The 17,312-nt window shown below is 45.4% G+C and overlaps 1 protein-coding gene across 4 annotated transcripts in view; it reads right to left on the minus strand.

Moving 5' to 3' along the window:
* CLIC5 (chloride intracellular channel 5) overlaps window positions 1-17,312 on the minus strand; it is a 166,925-nt gene that overhangs the window by 48,617 nt on the left and 100,996 nt on the right. For all 4 annotated transcript variants that reach the window (XM_054505398.2, XM_045866971.3, XM_045866970.3 and 1 more), the window contains one exon: window positions 400-509. In XM_054505398.2, coding sequence (XP_054361373.1) covers window positions 400-509 — 110 coding nt within the window. The remainder of the gene's footprint in view (window positions 1-399; window positions 510-17,312) is intronic.

Below are 17,312 nucleotides of genomic sequence, written 5' to 3' on the forward strand. Positions count from 1 at the left end.
AAATGAGAGCAACGCAAGGGAAAATGGTCAGATGCCAACGCCCTGGAAACTCAGACTCTTACACCTGAAGTCCTGGTAGAGTCCCCCAGGATGGTACCGCTGGAATGGCTGACTCCTGGAGTTTAAGATATGCATGTCCACCTCTGGGCCACTCTCAGTTGCATATCCAATATCCACTCCTTCCCCCTTTCTTGCTACTCAAACCTTGTTAATCTGGGCAGAGAAATGCTCAGTCCCAGTGCCTCTCTTGTAATCAGGGATGGGCCCTGAGACACCGTCTGGCCAATGTGGTAAGAGCAGGAGGCTTCTGGAAGCCACAGGCAGGCTTCCGCCCTCCCTCCTGGAAAGTTCTCTGTTCGTGCAGCCAAACACATCCCTCCTTAATACAGCACTGTTTACCTTTTCAGATCCACAGTGGTGACATTGAACACAACGCCTTTCAGCCAGAGGATCATAAAGAGACGCTGAGAGAAGGGGCAGTTGCCAATGCTTTCCCCATCGATTCCAGCCTAAAAGGAAGAGAAAGAACCAGAGTCCTAAATCAGCATGTGCATATTGCCAAGAAGGAATATACGCCCAATGAAGAACTGACTAAAGCCATGACCCAGCCTAACTCCAAAGGCAGCTGCCCTATCTTATTGTCGTCTTCCTCATGTCTATTCAGGGCAATGCTTGGCACACGGTAAGGACTCAATAAATAGGTGCTGGACTGAATCTGGGTTCCCAGCATGACGATTATGTAGTCAAAACTTTCCGAAACCAGAGGACCCTAGCATCTCAGGGTAAAGGGAGACTTTCAACATCACATAGTCTAACATAAATGATGTTGGATCACCAACTTCTATACCCCCAAGTAATCACCTAGTTTATGCTTAAATATCTTCACGAACCAGTAGTTTATATCTCTCGAAGCAGTCCATTCTGAGGGTAGTTCTAACAATTAGAAATGCTTTTCTTTGGCTATACCCAGGCAAACTACGTTCCTCTCTAGTTAACTCTGTTCTACCCTTTGGTCTTTGCTCCATGATATATCATGAGTGCAAATACCTCAGACTTTGACCCCATCTCTCTATAACTAGACAGCAGACTCAAGATTTTAATCAACAGCCCCCTTAGTTCTGACCAGTACTTGACCTTCAATGTCAATAAGCCATCATTTGTCGGGCGCCTGGGTGGCTCAGTTGGTTAAGCGACTGCCTTCGGCTCAGGTCATGATCTTGGAGTCCCTGGATCGAGTCCCGCATCGGGCTCCCTGCTCGGCAGGGAGTCTGCTTCTCCCTCTGACCCTCTCCCCTCTCATGTGCTCTCTTTCTCATTCTCTCTCTCTCAAATAAATAAATAAATAAAATCTTAAAAAAAAAAATAAGCCATCATTTGTTAAACTATCCTTTTACTTGATAAATGCAAATTCACTCTCAATTATGTACAAGGCACTGGAGAAAATCACACAGGGGATTCAAAAGTGCATTTAGTCAAGGAGCTTGTGGCCTTCTGTGGGGTTGGCTGGCGGGTAGGGCAGGAACACATATATAACAATAACAGATAGCCCTAGTGAGTGCTTGCATACTTCTGTTCACTAGATTTCCCTTTCTCGGGACCGTTCTCAAAATAGCGTGGCATTTTTGTTTTTGTTTTTGTTTTATCATCTGAAAGGCAAGTCTAGCTTTACTTCTGAGTGGGCTGCAGAGACATGAATTTTATAAGGAATTCATTCTCAGCAAATGCATGAACAAACAAAAATGTTGGGAAACGGATCTCTGTACACTTACTTCCACGGAGTGGTTTGTGGGCCCCTGACATGGTACTTAGAGGGAGAAATCACCCTTTCACTCTAGTTCGCTGGTGGCTCCCCTGGAAACCGTGGCCCCATCAGGTGGCTGGAGTGCCTTCCTCCAACGGACAGGGGGGCCAGGGGAGTAAAGGCTCCCGGGCTTCCTGGCAAAGCTGCAAACAACCCAAACAACATCCTGGAATGGGGGCTTATTAAGATTTTTTTTTAAAAGAAGGAGAAAAAAAATGCACTCCCAAAATGCAACACAGTATTTTCCCCTTTGAGGTTTGTTTTGCTGTGGCATTTGGATGGGGAGGGGCAGATGCCTTCTTTCATACATGAGAGCCTAATTGTGTGCTTATTTCTACCTTGCAAATTGCTCCCAGCAGAGGCTCAGGTTTATCACGGAAAACTGGCGCCTTTGACGGTGTTGGTTGTAGGTAATTGCTATGAAATTACAGTTATTTTACCTCTCTCTTAACTACGCCAAAAGCCCCATCCTTACTCAGGTCTCGCTTTTCCTTGGTGCTGGAGACAGACGCACTCCTGAGTAGCTGAGACACCATGGGCTCCGTTATACAAAATCTGAAATGTGGGAGGCCACATCGTGGGCACCACACCTACCCACAGAGCTAAAGTTACCGAGAAAGCCACACTCAGACGGGCAACTATTAATTAAATGATAGCTTGGTGCTCACTGGAGTTCATGATGTTGGCTCCCTAAGAGCTTCCCAAGAAGCACTCACTCCACAGGCATCTGGTTCCTGGTCCTTTAAGACATCCTGACAAAGGAACTGTTCCCCAGGGCCCATTATAAGCGACATGGAAAGAATTAAAAAACAACCAAAAGCCACATCCACATACTGTCCCCTATTTTACCTCTGGTAGGGGCAGTGGGAGGGTGATGATAAGGGAATTGAAGGAGGAACCAGTAAAATATTGGAATTCTTATTAACTGGATAGAAAATTCATATAATAACAACAACTAATGTCTACATTGTCAGGCACTGTTCAAAATACTTCACGTATATTAACTCATTTATTCCTCATGTAGTGGGATAGTATCTCCCTTTTGCAAGATGTGGAAACTGAGGCACAGAGAGAGGAGATAAGCAGCCTAAGGGTCCCTGGCTTGAACACAGGCGATCTGGCTCCAGATCCTGCCGTCATGCCCAGAGTCCACCTGAAGCCCCAAACAGGTAACCTGGGGCCATAGGTCGCAGAGCTGAAGGTGACAGTGCTGGGATTGCTGAAGGTGACACTGCTGGGATTGTATGCACACACCGCACCCTTCCATCTGTTTGCACAGGTGCAGAGAATGCTGACTTTCACAGCTCCCCACATTTTCCCTATTGCCATAAATCATGCTAGGCCCAGTAAACTATGCTCTGTCATAAATCATGATGCTACCCAGTAAAAAAAAAATTGCCAAAGGAGCCATAGAATTAACACGTAAGGATTCTCAGCTTCCTCTTTCTTTTTCCTTCTTTTTTTTTTCCTCTTTTCTCTTTTCTTCTCCTTTCTTGTGGTAAGAACATTTAACCCGAGGCCTCCCCCCTTAGACATCCTGAGTGGACCCTATGTTGCTATTGACCACAGGCACGGTGTGGTACAGCAGAGCTCTAGAGCTGATTCTCCTGGCTTCCCTGAAACTTCATTCCCACCGAATAGCAGCTCCTCGTCGCCCCTCCCCCCAGCCCTGGAAACCACTATTCTACTCTTTGATTCTTTGAGGTTGACAATTTTAGTGACCTCATATGAATGAAATCGGGCAATATTTGTCTTTCTGTGATTGGCTGAACTCATCTAGCATCATGTCCTCGAGGTTTACCCATGGTGTGGCATTTTCGGAACTTCCTTCCACATTAAGGCTGAGGAGTATTCCACTGTGTGTATACACCACAGTTAGCTTCTTTATCCATTCACCTGTCCCTGGACACGTAGGCTCCTCCCACCTCTTGCCTTTCGCGAACAGTGCTGCACTGAAGGAAGTGCCAATATCTCTTCAAGATCCTGATTTCAGTTATTTTGGATAAATACTCAGAAGTGAGATTGCTGGATCATAAGGTAGTTCTATTTTCAGGTTTTTGAGGAACCTCCACACTGTTCTCCCCAGCGTCTACTCCAATTGCCTTCCCACCAACAGTGCACACAGGTCCCAATTTCTCTGCATCCCCAGCAATGCTTGTTGACCTTGGGCTTCATGATGATAGCCATCCTGACAGGTGTGAGGTGGTATCTAATTGTGGTTTTGATCTGCATTTCCCTGATGGTATCTAATTGTGGTTTTGATCTGCATTTCCCTGATTTGAGATTTGTTCATAAACCTGTTGGCTATTTACGTCTCCTTTGGAGAAATGTCTATTCAAGTCCTTGGCCCATTTTTTAATCAGGGTATTCTTTTTTTTTTTTTTTTTTTTTTAACTACTGAGTTGTTCAGCTTCTTCTTTCCTCCTTCACAACTCACCAGTTATGTGGCCCCAAGGAGCCCTTTGTTAAACTCATGGATTAAATGAAGAAAGCTCATGGCAACCACTCAAAACCCCAACAGAGGATGGCCAGGTGAGGCTCGACGGGACCCCAGGCCCTGAAAAGTGTGAGAGAAAATGTGAGGGATGGTGAAGAGGCTGTGAACAGTGAGGATTGAGGGTAAGCACACAAGCAGTGTACTAGGTTAAATAATGCCTCCCAAATAAACCGAATTCATGTCTTTCCAGAACCTGTAAGGGTGCCTTCATCTGGGTCTCTGCAGAGGTAAACAAGTTAAGATGAGGTCATACTGGATTAAGGTAGGCCCTAAATATGACTGATGTCCTCATAAGAAGAGAGCAATTTGGACACAGACCTGCAGGAGAGAAGCACTTGTGAAGACAGAGGTAGAAATTGGAGTCCTCCCTCTACAAGCCAAGGAACACCAATGATCGCCAGAAACACCAGAAGCTAGAAGAGATGAGGAAGAGAAGCCTTCCCTAGAGCCTCTGGAGAGAGCATGGCCTTGCTGACACCTTGATGTCCAACTTCTAACCTCCAGAATAAATTTCTGTGTGTGGGAAAAACCACCCAGTTTAGGGCGATTTGTTATGACAGCCCTCGGAAACGAATGCAAGCCAGAAAGTGTCCGAAGGAGCATGCTGGCAAACTTCCCAAGTTCACAGTTCTGCTTTGCCACAGGCCTTAGCGCCCATGCACAAAATTGCCAGCCAACTGTGACCCCTAAGTACTTGCCCTTTCCTAGATATAGTAAGTGTATTTACTCTGTTATACCCTACCATACTATATCATATGCTATCGATATGATACAACTTATATAACATACAATATTGTGTATGAAAATAATAGCATAAGAGAATTATATAGGTTGTATGAATATACCTTACATTACATGCCAGGTAAGTCATATCCTATGCTATGACATACTGTCTTTCATGTAGTCTCTCCCTCTAAATGGGAAGCTTGGGTACCCCCTACACACAGGCCGCTTTTTATTTACTTTGCCCTCAGCATCAACAAGCACTGGTGCCTGCAACCTAGTTGGTACCCGTTCCTGTTCGAGCAGATGCATGGGGATGGCTATCGCTCCCTATCTACGGCTTGAGTGTCTCAAAACTGTGATGTTGGCACTCTGAAGAGTGTCCTGGGGAAGAAGTTTGGGTTGTATAACACCCTATAGCTGGAGATCATGGATCTAGACCCATCTCTGCCTCTGACTCACTGTGTGACCTTGAGTAGGATTGAAGTCACCTTCCTCTTTTGGCCTCTACCACCGCACTTATAAATTCCCACAATTTTGTGAGTTCAAGTGACTGATGGAGATTTAAGACAGCAATCCTCAAACATTTTGGTCTCAGAACTCTTATGTACTTTTAAAGATCGTTGAGAATCCCAAAGAACTTTTTGTATCTACTGTATTATAAATGAAAGCTAAAAAATATTTTAAATCTTTATTTACTTATTCATTTAAATACAATAATAGCAATGATAATAAATATATTGTATGTTAACATAAATAACACTCTAGGGGCGCCTGGGTGGCTCAGTCGGTTAAGCGTCTGCCTTCGGCTCAGGTCATGATCCTGGAGTCCCGGGATCAAGTCCCGCATCGGGCTCCCTGCTCAGTGGGGAGTCTGCTTCTCCCTCTGATCCTCCCCCTCTCATGCTCTCTGTCTCCCATTCTCTCTCTCAGATAAAAAAAAAAAAAAAAAAAAATCTTAAAAATAACACTCTAAAATAAAGGAAGTATATTTTTTTAAGAAAAGAAATTGAGTGAGAAGAGTGGCATTGTTTTATATTTTTGCAAAACCTTAATGTCCGACTTAATAAAAGCTGGTTTCTGCATTCAATCTTTTGCTTTTTGGTTGAAGTATAAAAAGAAAATCTGGCCTCACTCAGATATGTAGTCGGAAAAGGAAGGAGTAATTTAATAGCTTTTTCAGGTAATCGTGGGTATTTTTCTTTAATACCATACCGAAACTCAAGTGGTAGTTTCTTAAAACCTAGTTGGTAGGTGGAATTTGAAACCCTGTCAGCGAAGTTCTTCTGTTCCCCTAAAACCCACTCATCTATCTCACACTATGAATGGGTAATTCACCCATGAATGATTTTTTTAACATCACAAATTCGTCATTTGGAAAACAGCATTTCACTGAGTTATGCAGCTCTCCCAAATGCTGATACATGTCATCGTACAATGTCAAAATATTTCATTCAGTAACATCACCACTGAGCTCATCAGAGAAATTTAAGAGATGCTGTCCAGTGCATAGGGGCGGGTATCTCTTTCCCAATATCCTAATTTTCTCTTGAAAGCTTGTATTTGATCATAGGCAATAAATACTGTCCATGGTTAGCCTTGAGATGACAAGCTCATTTCATGGATTTTCCGGAAAATGTCTGGCCAATACCAAGCCTGAGAAGCCATAGTTGGTCTGCCACCTGCTCTTTCAAGTAACAACCCTGCTTGGGCTCACCACTCAGACAGCCGTTGTATTTCGGAATGCGGCCCAACAGCTTTACGTGCATTTCCCATTTCATCAGCCAGGATGTTTAAAAGACATGTACCCAAGGGTTGAGGTTTTATTACATTATATACTTTTTTACTGCTTCATCAAGGACATTCAGAAACGAGACTGGCTTCTTTTTTTTCTGCACGCACGTGACTCCTAGTCCTGTTTGTACCACTGCCTTGATTTGTGCTAAAACACCAGCAGCCTTACTCATGAAATTTCAACCCCAGGGAGAAATTACATTCCTTTGAAAAGAGTTGTGACCTCCCAGAATTCCTGAAAGGGTCTCGGGGACCCCAAGAGGTCATGAACGACATTTGAGAACTGCTGATTTAAGACACCCCGCGAAAGGACCAGGTACATAGAGCTTGGCCTTCAGACAAGAAGCAGCTGATTCATTGTCCAAAAGTGGCTTGCAGGCACCAACGTCTGGAAGAGGGAAGAATTTTTCAGAGAGGAACCAAGAAAGAATGGCGGGAAATGGACAGATGAAATTTAAGCTTGACAGATCTGTGTCGTTTATCAATTTATTGTCTCTCAGCTCCGAATGCACGCTGTAGGAAATGTTCTGTGAGAATAGGGGGAAGTTCCTTTCAGCATTTCTAAAGTGAGCGTGAAGTGTCTTCTTTCTCAGGAGAGAGCACTGGAGGGACACTGCAGGAGGAAGAGTCTCTTCTGCTGTCCCTGGTGTGGGCTGGGGGTCAGCCGTGAGGGTGTGAAGACAGCCAGCAGAGCCTGCCCCAGCCCCAGCCCAGAATGTGACCCCTCTCGCACCTGGCAGCCACAGCCTGGTGAGAACCATTCTGTAGCCCTCTTTTTTTTTTTTCTTTTAAAGATTTTATTTATTTATTTGACAGAGAGAGAGAGACACAGCGAGAGAGGGAACACAAGCAGGGGGAGTGGGAGAGGGAGAAGCAGGCTTCCCGCCGAGCAGGGAGCCCGATGCAGGGCTCGATCCCAGGACCCTGGGATCATGACCTGAGCCAAAGGCAGACGCTTAACGACTGAGCCACCCAGGCGCCCCTTTTCTGTAGCCCTCTTGACACAGAAGCCAAAGCCCCCATGTAGCCCGCACACAGCATGCCTCTGGTCAGGGTGTCCACACAGATGTGATGCCTACTTTGCAAGCCTCACGCGGCCTGAAGGCCTCCTGCTTCTGCTAACAGCTGGTTCCCTCTTAGGCCTATGACACCATTGCTGACCACCTGCTCCGCACCTGAGCTCTGGACAGTAGCCTATTGCTTGCCCAAACAACTCCAGACCAGCTCTGGCCTGGCCAAACCAGTGAGGTTCTCTGCTTTTTGCTGGGCTGACCGTAACTTCTCCGGTGAGATTTGAACCCCTCCATTGGCCATTCTCCTACAGCTCCAGAATTCTCATATATGTTATGGTCACTCTTCTATCATGGTTAATACTTTATGTTAAACTTCCCCTGTTTAAACCACTCTGTGGTTTCTTGATTGGGCCCCAGAGTACTACAGATGTTTAAAATGTTTAAAATGATATTTCAAAATGCAAGATTTTTAGGCTCTTTGATTCATTCATTTATTTTTTTTTTTTTTGAAGATTTTATTCATTTATTTGACAGGGAGAGAGAGAGAGACCACAAGCAGCGGGAGCGGCAGGCAGAGGGAGAAGTAGGCTCCCCACTGAGCAGGGAGCCCAACACGGGGTTCGTTCCCAGGACCCTGGGATTATGACCTGAGCCGAAGGCAGACGCGCAACAGACTGAGTCACCCAGGCGCCCCTGTTTGATTCATTTAACAACCTAGCAAGGATAAATTCTAGATGAAGTACTAGAAGACAGAAACTCCAGTTCTCTCCAGAAAGTTAATTTATGGCACATTTCAACTTTTTGTCGCTTTGGTCCATGAAAACTCTCCCCAAAGACTCAAGTGATCAGGCAATTTTTTCAAGTTTAGAAATAAAAATTCTACAATAATGGAGCTAGGACTGAACTCAAGGATGATATGGTCTAGCGCTTTCATTTTACTCGTCAGAAAACAAGCCCAGACAGGTTAAACAACTTGCCTATGTTTGCACAGCCTGGTCCCATGACAGAATCGGGGATATAGTTCTAATTTCTGATTTGTAGCTTTCTGCCATGCTAGGCTGGTTGTTATCTTATGGGAAAGAGCGTCAAAGTGACAAAGGTCATGGGAAGAGAACTTTCTTTGGATATAAAATGACACATCTATAGAGCACGAAACTGATTCCCATTATAGGAAAAAGGAAGAATTTTTCTTTATAATGACAATATTTGGATGGAGCCGCCCATTTTTTCCTTATTAGTGCGTCTTCCTTATTATGACTATTTTTTAAATACCAAATGGTCTGTAATAATTTGGTTGGTAAGCCTTCTGTTAGCATGGATAGGACTTGGTGGCTTGTGGTCCACTTGAGGTCAGGGAGCTCTACCCTTGAAGAAACAACAGCTCTTTTCTCAGCGGCCACATAAGGCTTCACTCACTGGGGTCACTCAGGCATTTTTCATTCAATGAACAGGTAACGAGGCTTCAGACACTGTCAGCATTTACGTAAAGTAGATTATAAAGGCTGAATCAGCACTCTGTGGGTGGCTGTTTGCGCAGTGTAACATGAAGAATTCCAAGTGTAACAGGAAGAATTCCAAGGCAGGGTTCTCTAGAAAGAGGACCAACAGAATGTGGGGTGCCTGGGTGGCAGAGTCGTCAGTTAAGCGTCTGCCTTTGGCTCAGGTCATGATCCCGGGGTCCTGGGATCGAGACCCACATCGGGCTCCTGGCTCAGCGGGGAGTCTGCTTCCTCCTCTCTCTCTACCTCTCCCCCCACTCAAGCTCTCTCACTCACTCTCTCTCTCTCTCTCTCTCTAAAAAGAAAAAAAGAACCAACAGGATGTGTGAATGTGGGAGTGGGTACATGCAAAGATAGATAGATAGATAGATAGATAGATAGATAGATAGATAGATAGATAGATAGAGATAATTATTTTAAGGGATTGGCTCACATGACTGTAGAGGCTTGGTAAGTCCATAGTAGGTCATTAGGTTGGAGACTCAGGGAAGAACTGCAGGTCAAGTCCAAAGGAAGTCTGCTGATAGAATTCCCTCTTCCTCACAGGGGGTCAGTCTTTCTATTATGGCATTCATCTAATTGAATGAAGCCCACACACATTATAGAAGGTAATCTGCTTTACTCAAAGTCTATTAATTTAAATGTTAGTCTCACCCAAAAAATACCTATAGCGCGGAAATATCTAGAACAATGTTTGATTAAATATCTGACCACCAGAGCCCAGCCAAGTTAACACAAAAAATTAAACATCACACCAGGTAAATTTAAAAGTATTAGCTGAGACACGTAACCCATCAATGCAATGTCTGTCATCAACACCTTAGCTCACCAGGTGGTTTTATAAACACCTCAATAGTTATGTAAATATCCCCTCCCAAAGGCACCTGCGGTGCCATACCCAGAAGTCCACTGTGGTCAGTGTCTGACTAAGAGAGCAGGGTCCAGTGGTGCCTTTGACCCTGAGTAGTTAGGGCTCTGGTCTGATAGTGGCTTTGGCCCAAGGATGCCTACAACTTGTTGTGCTGCGTATATGGCTGTGCTTGAGGCCTCTTGGGAGTGTCCTTCAGCCTCCCCTGAGCTCTATGTCAATCTGCACTGAGCCTGTATTCACCTCCTGTTCCTCCACACACTCTCTAAGAGCTGCCCTTTCCCACCCAACACCAATGCTCCTTCTCCCAACCCTTCTTTCCACTCCTACGTGGCTTTTTATTTCTATTCTTTCATGTCCACACTGTTTGAATAAATGAATGGGTCTCTTTTAAACCTCTTGCCAGTCTGGCTTCTACCTCATGCTTCTTTTAAAATCATTCTCTTTCAATCACTTTCTGGGCCTAAGCAATTCTTTTTTTTTTTTTTTTTTTTCCTTTCTTTGTAACTTACTCCTACTTGACTTTTCTCTTGTAGTTAGAACTTTCAATTATCCTTTCTTCTTAAAACTCAGGTTTCTGCAGCCTCCCTGTCACCTGGCCCCTCCCGGCTGCTGGGCTGGCTTCATCGGCCGACAATCTGTGTGGATGCATGAGGTCCGGGGCTCAGAAGGGCCCACACTTGGCTTAATGCTCTGCTGTTGCTGTTGGCCCTGCATTTGACCCTTCTGTTCCTTGGCTGACATCCTCCTCTGCCTGACCTTTACCCCCTCAGCTAGCCGCTCTCCCACTCCATGCTTGATGCCCTCTGGAGCACTCCTCTACTCCCAAGAACATGATTATCCTCCCTAAGTCAGCAGTAACACTGGCTCTTAGACCTAGAACATGATATTCAACCCCTGAGCTTAAAACAATAAAAGAAGGAAAAGGAAAGAGAAAGAAGAAAAGAGAACATGTGGAAATGCTACAGGAGTTGCTTATCTCCATTCTGCCTCCCAGCCTCTCTCACTTCCTTCTACATTATTCTAGACTTTGCCTCATGTCAATCAAATAGTTTGCCAGTTACTAGACACCTGAGGTTTCCTTATTAGTAAAAGTCAGATAGTATTCTTTATTAATATTTTCTTTTTTTTTTTTTTGAAGATTTTATTTGTTTATTTGACAGAGAGAGACACAGTGAGAGAGGGAACACAAGCAGGGGGAGTTGGAGAGGGAGAAGCAGACTCCCTGCTGAGCAGGGAGCGCGATGCGGGGCTCGATCCCAGGACCCTGGGATCATGACCTGAGCCGAAGGCAGACGCTTAATGACTGAGTCACCCAGGTGCCCCGTTATTAATATTTTCAATACCAAATGATCTCCCTTTCTAATAAGATAGTTGAGAAGTCTTCCATTAGCATGAGTGCGACTTGGTGATTTGTTTTATTTATTTATGTATTTTATTTTATGAAACCATGGGAACCCAAGAGGTGTTCAAGAAATATAGAGTTGATGTTCCTGGTATGTCTTGCATGTTACTCTATAGTGCGTCGGGAGACAGAATTACTCTCCTATCACAAACCTGCACCAAGCCCCGGGAGGCCCTAACATCCAAACCTCTGCCTCTAAGTTAGGCTCTTCCTGATCCACTGGCCCCAGGTATAATAGTTAACAACTAAATTCCATTGCTCTAGAAGGAGGCTTGTGTTCTTGACTTCACAGAGTTCTGTAGTACAGTATAAAGGGCAGGGTGTAAAGTCACGCAGACGTGGGTTCAAATTCCAGCCTTGATATCAAGCAGCTGTATGTGGCAGGTTTTATTTCCCAAAATGATTACAGCCTTATTTCCAGTTCCATATACGGTCTAGACGTGGAGTCTATATTTGCCTTCTTCTTGAAAACGGGTGGGCCTTTATGGCTGCCTCGATGAGTAGTAGAATGTCGAGTGTATGACTTCTGAGACCAGGTCATAAACAGTGATACAGATTGGGCCTGGCATGCTCTCTCTCCTTTGGGATGCCTGTCATGAGGAATCCACAGCACAAGAAGCGGCATTGTGCAGTGTCGCAAGTGACAGTCCCAACTGAGTGCTCGGCTGACAGGTGGCATCACCCACCAGACGCGTGAATGAGTGCAACTTCAGATGATGCCAGTCCCCAGCCGTCGAGCTGTCCCAGATAACACCTAGTGAAGTAAAATGAGTTATCCCCACAAAGCCCTGACCAAAGTGTAAGTTCATGAGCAAAATTAATGTCTTCATCATTTAAAGCCACTAAGTTTTGGGGTGGTATGTTACCCTGCAGGTAACACACACACACACACACACACACACTTAACCTTACATTCTTTATCTCCAAATTGGGGGCAGAAATATTCACCTCACAGGGTTGTTACACAACTGAGTGGTAGTAGGTATAAAACACATGATGTTCACTTTATAAACTTATAGCTGTAGTCGTTATGACCACAGAAGACAAAAATTTAGGAAGAGCTAATTAAACATCCCTGTTTGTGAAATGCTATGCCTTGGTAAAGAGTCAGTAGACCTCTCTTCGATGGCACAAAAATTCAACAATACCTTGGTGCTCAGGGCTTTGTGTGCGAAGCAATCCATTCAGTAGAGAAAGCAAACACAGGAAGAATGATGGGCGCTGTCCATTGGCTGAAAAAGCGTCCCTAAATGAGGGCAGTGTCACACTGACTATGAGGGAGACAGGGAAAGGGATGCATGTTGGGTGAGCTGTAGGTACAATCATAGGTGCATGCATGTCTGCTCTCTATAAGGGCACCGAGTCCCTGTGCCGAGCTATATTCTTCAACCACTGTTTTCAAGTGGCTCAGGTGCCAAAGACGAGAACTCAAGGAAGAGAGATGGATGAAGGTGAGGGTCAGGTTGTGGCAGATTCCTGGCGATTTTCTACTGAAGCCCAGTAGAAACCTGTTGTGTCCCCTCATTATCCGGAAACCTTTGCTACAAATATTTATGGGATCATCATGCTGTTCTTTTAGGCATGACTGTGGCTCTCAGTGCTTGAATCAGGAAAGCTAGAAGCTGGAATTCTCCCACATCAGAAATGTACCAAAGCATAGGAAACCAAAGAGCGATACAAATCTACAGCCTCAAATAAACAGAACTCCTTGTAAACAGAACTCCTTGGGGCGCCTGAGTGGCTCAGTCGGTTAAGCGTCTGCCTTTGGCTCAGGTCATGATCCCGGGGTCCTGGGATGGAGCCCCACGTCAGGCTCCCCACTCAGCGGGGAGTCTGCTTCTCCCTCTGTGTTCTCTGTCTCTCTCATTCTCTCTCTCAAGTAAATAAATAAAATCTTTAAAAAAAAAATAAACAGAACTCCTTCCCACATGGGTTTCATTTGAAGAAGATGTCTTCTCACTTAAGCCTGCCCCAGAGAATACCAGTCCTAATGGAGAAAACATGCTTTCCACTTAATGAGGCAACTGTCAAAAGTGTTGCTTTCCTCCCCTGAACTATTTTTTTACTATTATTATTCGAGATGCTAGAGAAACTAGTTCCAGCTTTCAATCATGATTCCATTTTTCCTACATTCACAGAATGAACCTACAAATCCTGTAATCTTCATTATCAGACAAGGGCATCTTGACATTGAACTCTGCTTCTCCCACAAACATTGGTGTTTGGGATCCTATGATAGCAAAGATCCCTCAATTACTACTCGTCCCACCCTCTGCTTTTGTTGTCTGACTGTGGAGTTTGAGATATAGCATCTTAACATCACAAACTGGTCTGGAAAGACTTTAGAGAACTGAGAAAATCTGCCATCCAGCCTCTCACTGGGCTCAGTCACTCTCATCTACCCCAAACTCCCAAATATGACAAATGAAAAGCCTATGCTACTAACATCAAATCTGAGTCATGAGATTTATTAAATAGGTTCGCTTAAACTGGGACCCTCGGGAAAATTTTTTTGCAAAATTACTATTCTATAATATATCAGTGAAGTAGGTTTATAGAACTTGAGAAGTCTAATATTCATTTAAAAATGCCATGCCCAGGGCCCGCTCTCAGATATTCTGACTTAATTAACCTGGAGTAGGGCTCAGACCTTTTTTTTTTTTTCCCCCTCAAAACTCTCGAAAGGATTCCAATGTTCGACCGGGCCTGGCCACCTCTTGACCTGGTGGTGCTCAAGGTTAGGGATATATAACAGAATCACCTAACGGTTGTGTTAAACAAGAAAATGGACAAAAGAGGTCCCCAGGCCCACTCCAAACACACAGAGTCAGAGTCTCAGGGAGATTCCAGGTGCCCTCCTTACTCGTTTTATTCCCTATTTCCTGGTACGCCTGTCCTGGAGACACCTTCAGATCATGGCCCACCTTCTCCCACCCCACTTCTACCACTGTTCCCCCCACTGTCAGTCCTTGCATAAGCCCTGAAAGAAGGGCACCATTTTGAGCTGTTCCGGGAATGGAGAGCACATGTTGGGTGGAAGATGTCTGGAGAACCTCAAGTCAGTGCAGAAGCAATGCCAGGAGCCTCACTTGCCAGCTCATGTCTTCAGGGCTGCACCTCTGCAGGCGGGTCCTCCCTGAAGGTGACAGGCAGCACTGTGACCAGGCCCAAGCTCTCACATGGTTATACGGGCTCAACCGTATTTCCTCTTCCCAGGCACAGTCCTCTAGCCAGCAATGGCTAGACACTCCACAGGTCTTGGGGTATGATATGAGTGTAAAGGCAAGAGGATTTATTCAAGCAAAACAGTGGGTGAGGACTTCAGAGCAGAAGTGACCATAGAGGCACATGTCTTGAGGCTTGATTACACAGTGTGGGGTGTTTAGGGGACCGTAAGCAGGTGGTCTTGTCCTTTGCGTTGTATCAGGGAAACCCACCCAGGAATTCTCCGGTTCCCTTTCTTCCTCCAGTCTGAGGATGCCAGCTCAATCACAGACAAGGCCACAAAGCAGTCAAAAGCCTATCTTCTGGGAGTCCCTCTGTCCTCGAGGTCTGCTTTTCCTGCCATCACTGGTCCCTGACCCCTTTGGCCCCCCCTCGGCCAACATGGCGTCTTCCCCACTTCCATTTCTCAAAGCCAACTCTGAAAGCATTCGAATTTAAGGATGAATTCTGGATAATTGTTTGGCATTGATTGTGGACCAGATATAAGCAGAAGGGATAGACCTCTGGTGGTAGGGGTTCAGGCATCTGCCAGGTGAGTGAGGACCTGGGAGAGAAGGAAGAATGGTAACAGTAGCCTCCCAACTTCCAACAGGAGTCTGGAAACCAGACACATGGGCTTTTCCCTATTAAATCCTATGTGAGATCCAGACAATTCTTACCTCCGCAACTCACAGGGACGAAGCTTCTATAATGGGTGCCCAGGCCAAAGGGAAGCACTTCTTGTCACAGAGCTGCTTTAATTTCCATTTAAAATACTTTATTTAAGGGGCGCCTGGGTGGCTCAGTCGTTAAGCATCTAACTTCGGCTCAGGTCCTGATCCCAGGGTCCTGGGATCGAGCCCCGCATCGGGCTCCCTGCTCAGCCAGGAGCCTGCTTCTCCCTCTCCCACTCCCCCTGCTTGTGTTCCCTCTCTCGTTGTCTCTCTCTGTCAAGTAAATAAATAAATAAATCTTTAAAAAAAAATAAAATACTCTATTTAAAATTACTTCAGGGCAGGTTGGAAAGGCAAGATTTATAAACAAAACACAGTCCTTTTTAATTAATCTGGAGGTGGGAGACTACAGGAATGTTTAACTTTGCCTTTGATATGAACGCCATGAATTTGGGACAGTTGCTTGAGGTAAGACCCTAGCCAGAATGTTTGGAGGATGTGTGGGTGAATTGAGTTCCCTGGGGTAGCCCTTTAATCAAAAGAGGGGAGTGTAATAATAAGCAGAGGATTAAAAGTCCTGTGTTCCAGACCTAGTTCGGGCTCAAATAACTGTGTGATCCTGTGTAAGTAATTCTCCCCCTCCCTGAGCCTTAGTTTTGTTATTTATAAAGTGGATAAAGTAAAAAAGATATCTTGAAAGACACTCTAAAATAGAGCCAGAATGTGGCTCGGAAAAGGTAAAAGATCACTGAATCTTGTATCTGCGGCTAAGAACTCTACTGGCTGAATAGAAACCCTGTGAGCCGGCACGGATTCTAGAACCACAGATGCCAGAACCACACTGGCCCTTGCACAGGCTTTGTGAAGGTTCCTGAGAGGGCGGGCTGGCCCTCCAACCCTGAAAGGCAGGCAGGTTTAGCTCTCCGGCAGTGGCCTTCACAGGCTCCTCCAAGGCGTTGCCTTCCCAAGATTTTCCATAGTATTCTCAGCACGTTACCTCAGAAAGCCATTGGAGAGGCTTTCCTGTTGGAAGGTTGCTCCACCCTCAGCCCAACCCAGATCCCTCACGCCTCATCCAACTCCTTCATTTCTCAGATGAGGCCAACCGGGGTCGTCACCCGTGGGGTAGAGTTAGCAGGAGAGCGGAGACGGTTGAAATCGCAGTCAAAATCACCCACGTAAGTAATTCAGACATAATCACAGGAGCTGTGAGCACTGAATCCTGCCAAAATTCCTCTCTGGAGGGGTTCCTACTAGCCCTGGCTTACCTGTCATTTGACTTTCTTAAAAGAGTAAAATACTGAAGTCAGAGGAGGAAGAATTCTGATTATTGTAGGATACAGAGTCTAACCAAGGTTTATTCCACTTTAATGTGGAGGATTCACTCAGGGTAAAGACAAGAAGCCAGACTCACACCAAAGGTCCTGAGGCCCCAGGGGATGTTTAGGGGGGAAGCTCCATGGCTAAATCGCCACCTTTGCATGCCTCTTCTCCCCCCAGGGGATGACTAGGAGGATCCAGGGAGATCACACAGGTGACATGGGAGCACAGAACCTGGTGGAGAGCAAGCCCTCAACACATCAGGTGCCTTCACTGTGACTCTGCCCTCTGGGCCCATCCCTCTTTCCTCCTGCTCACTGGCCCCCACCACTACACTAAAAGACACAGTCTGGAGAAAGTCTTGGTTCCCACCAGCCGGTGCCTCCTATCCCGCAAGCCCATCCAACTAATCCCTTTCAAGATCCTACAGAATGTCCCATGAAGACTGGAGTCCTGGATGATTATATCTTCTGCTTTTTAAAAACAACCTCACAGCTACAGACATAGAAGCTGA

Source organism: Mirounga angustirostris, unplaced genomic scaffold (genome assembly GCF_029215605.1).
Source record: "Mirounga angustirostris isolate CCGP_5_RB_7025 unplaced genomic scaffold, mMirAng1.0.hap1 SCAF_8, whole genome shotgun sequence".
Classification (NCBI taxonomy): Eukaryota; Metazoa; Chordata; class Mammalia; order Carnivora; family Phocidae; genus Mirounga; species Mirounga angustirostris.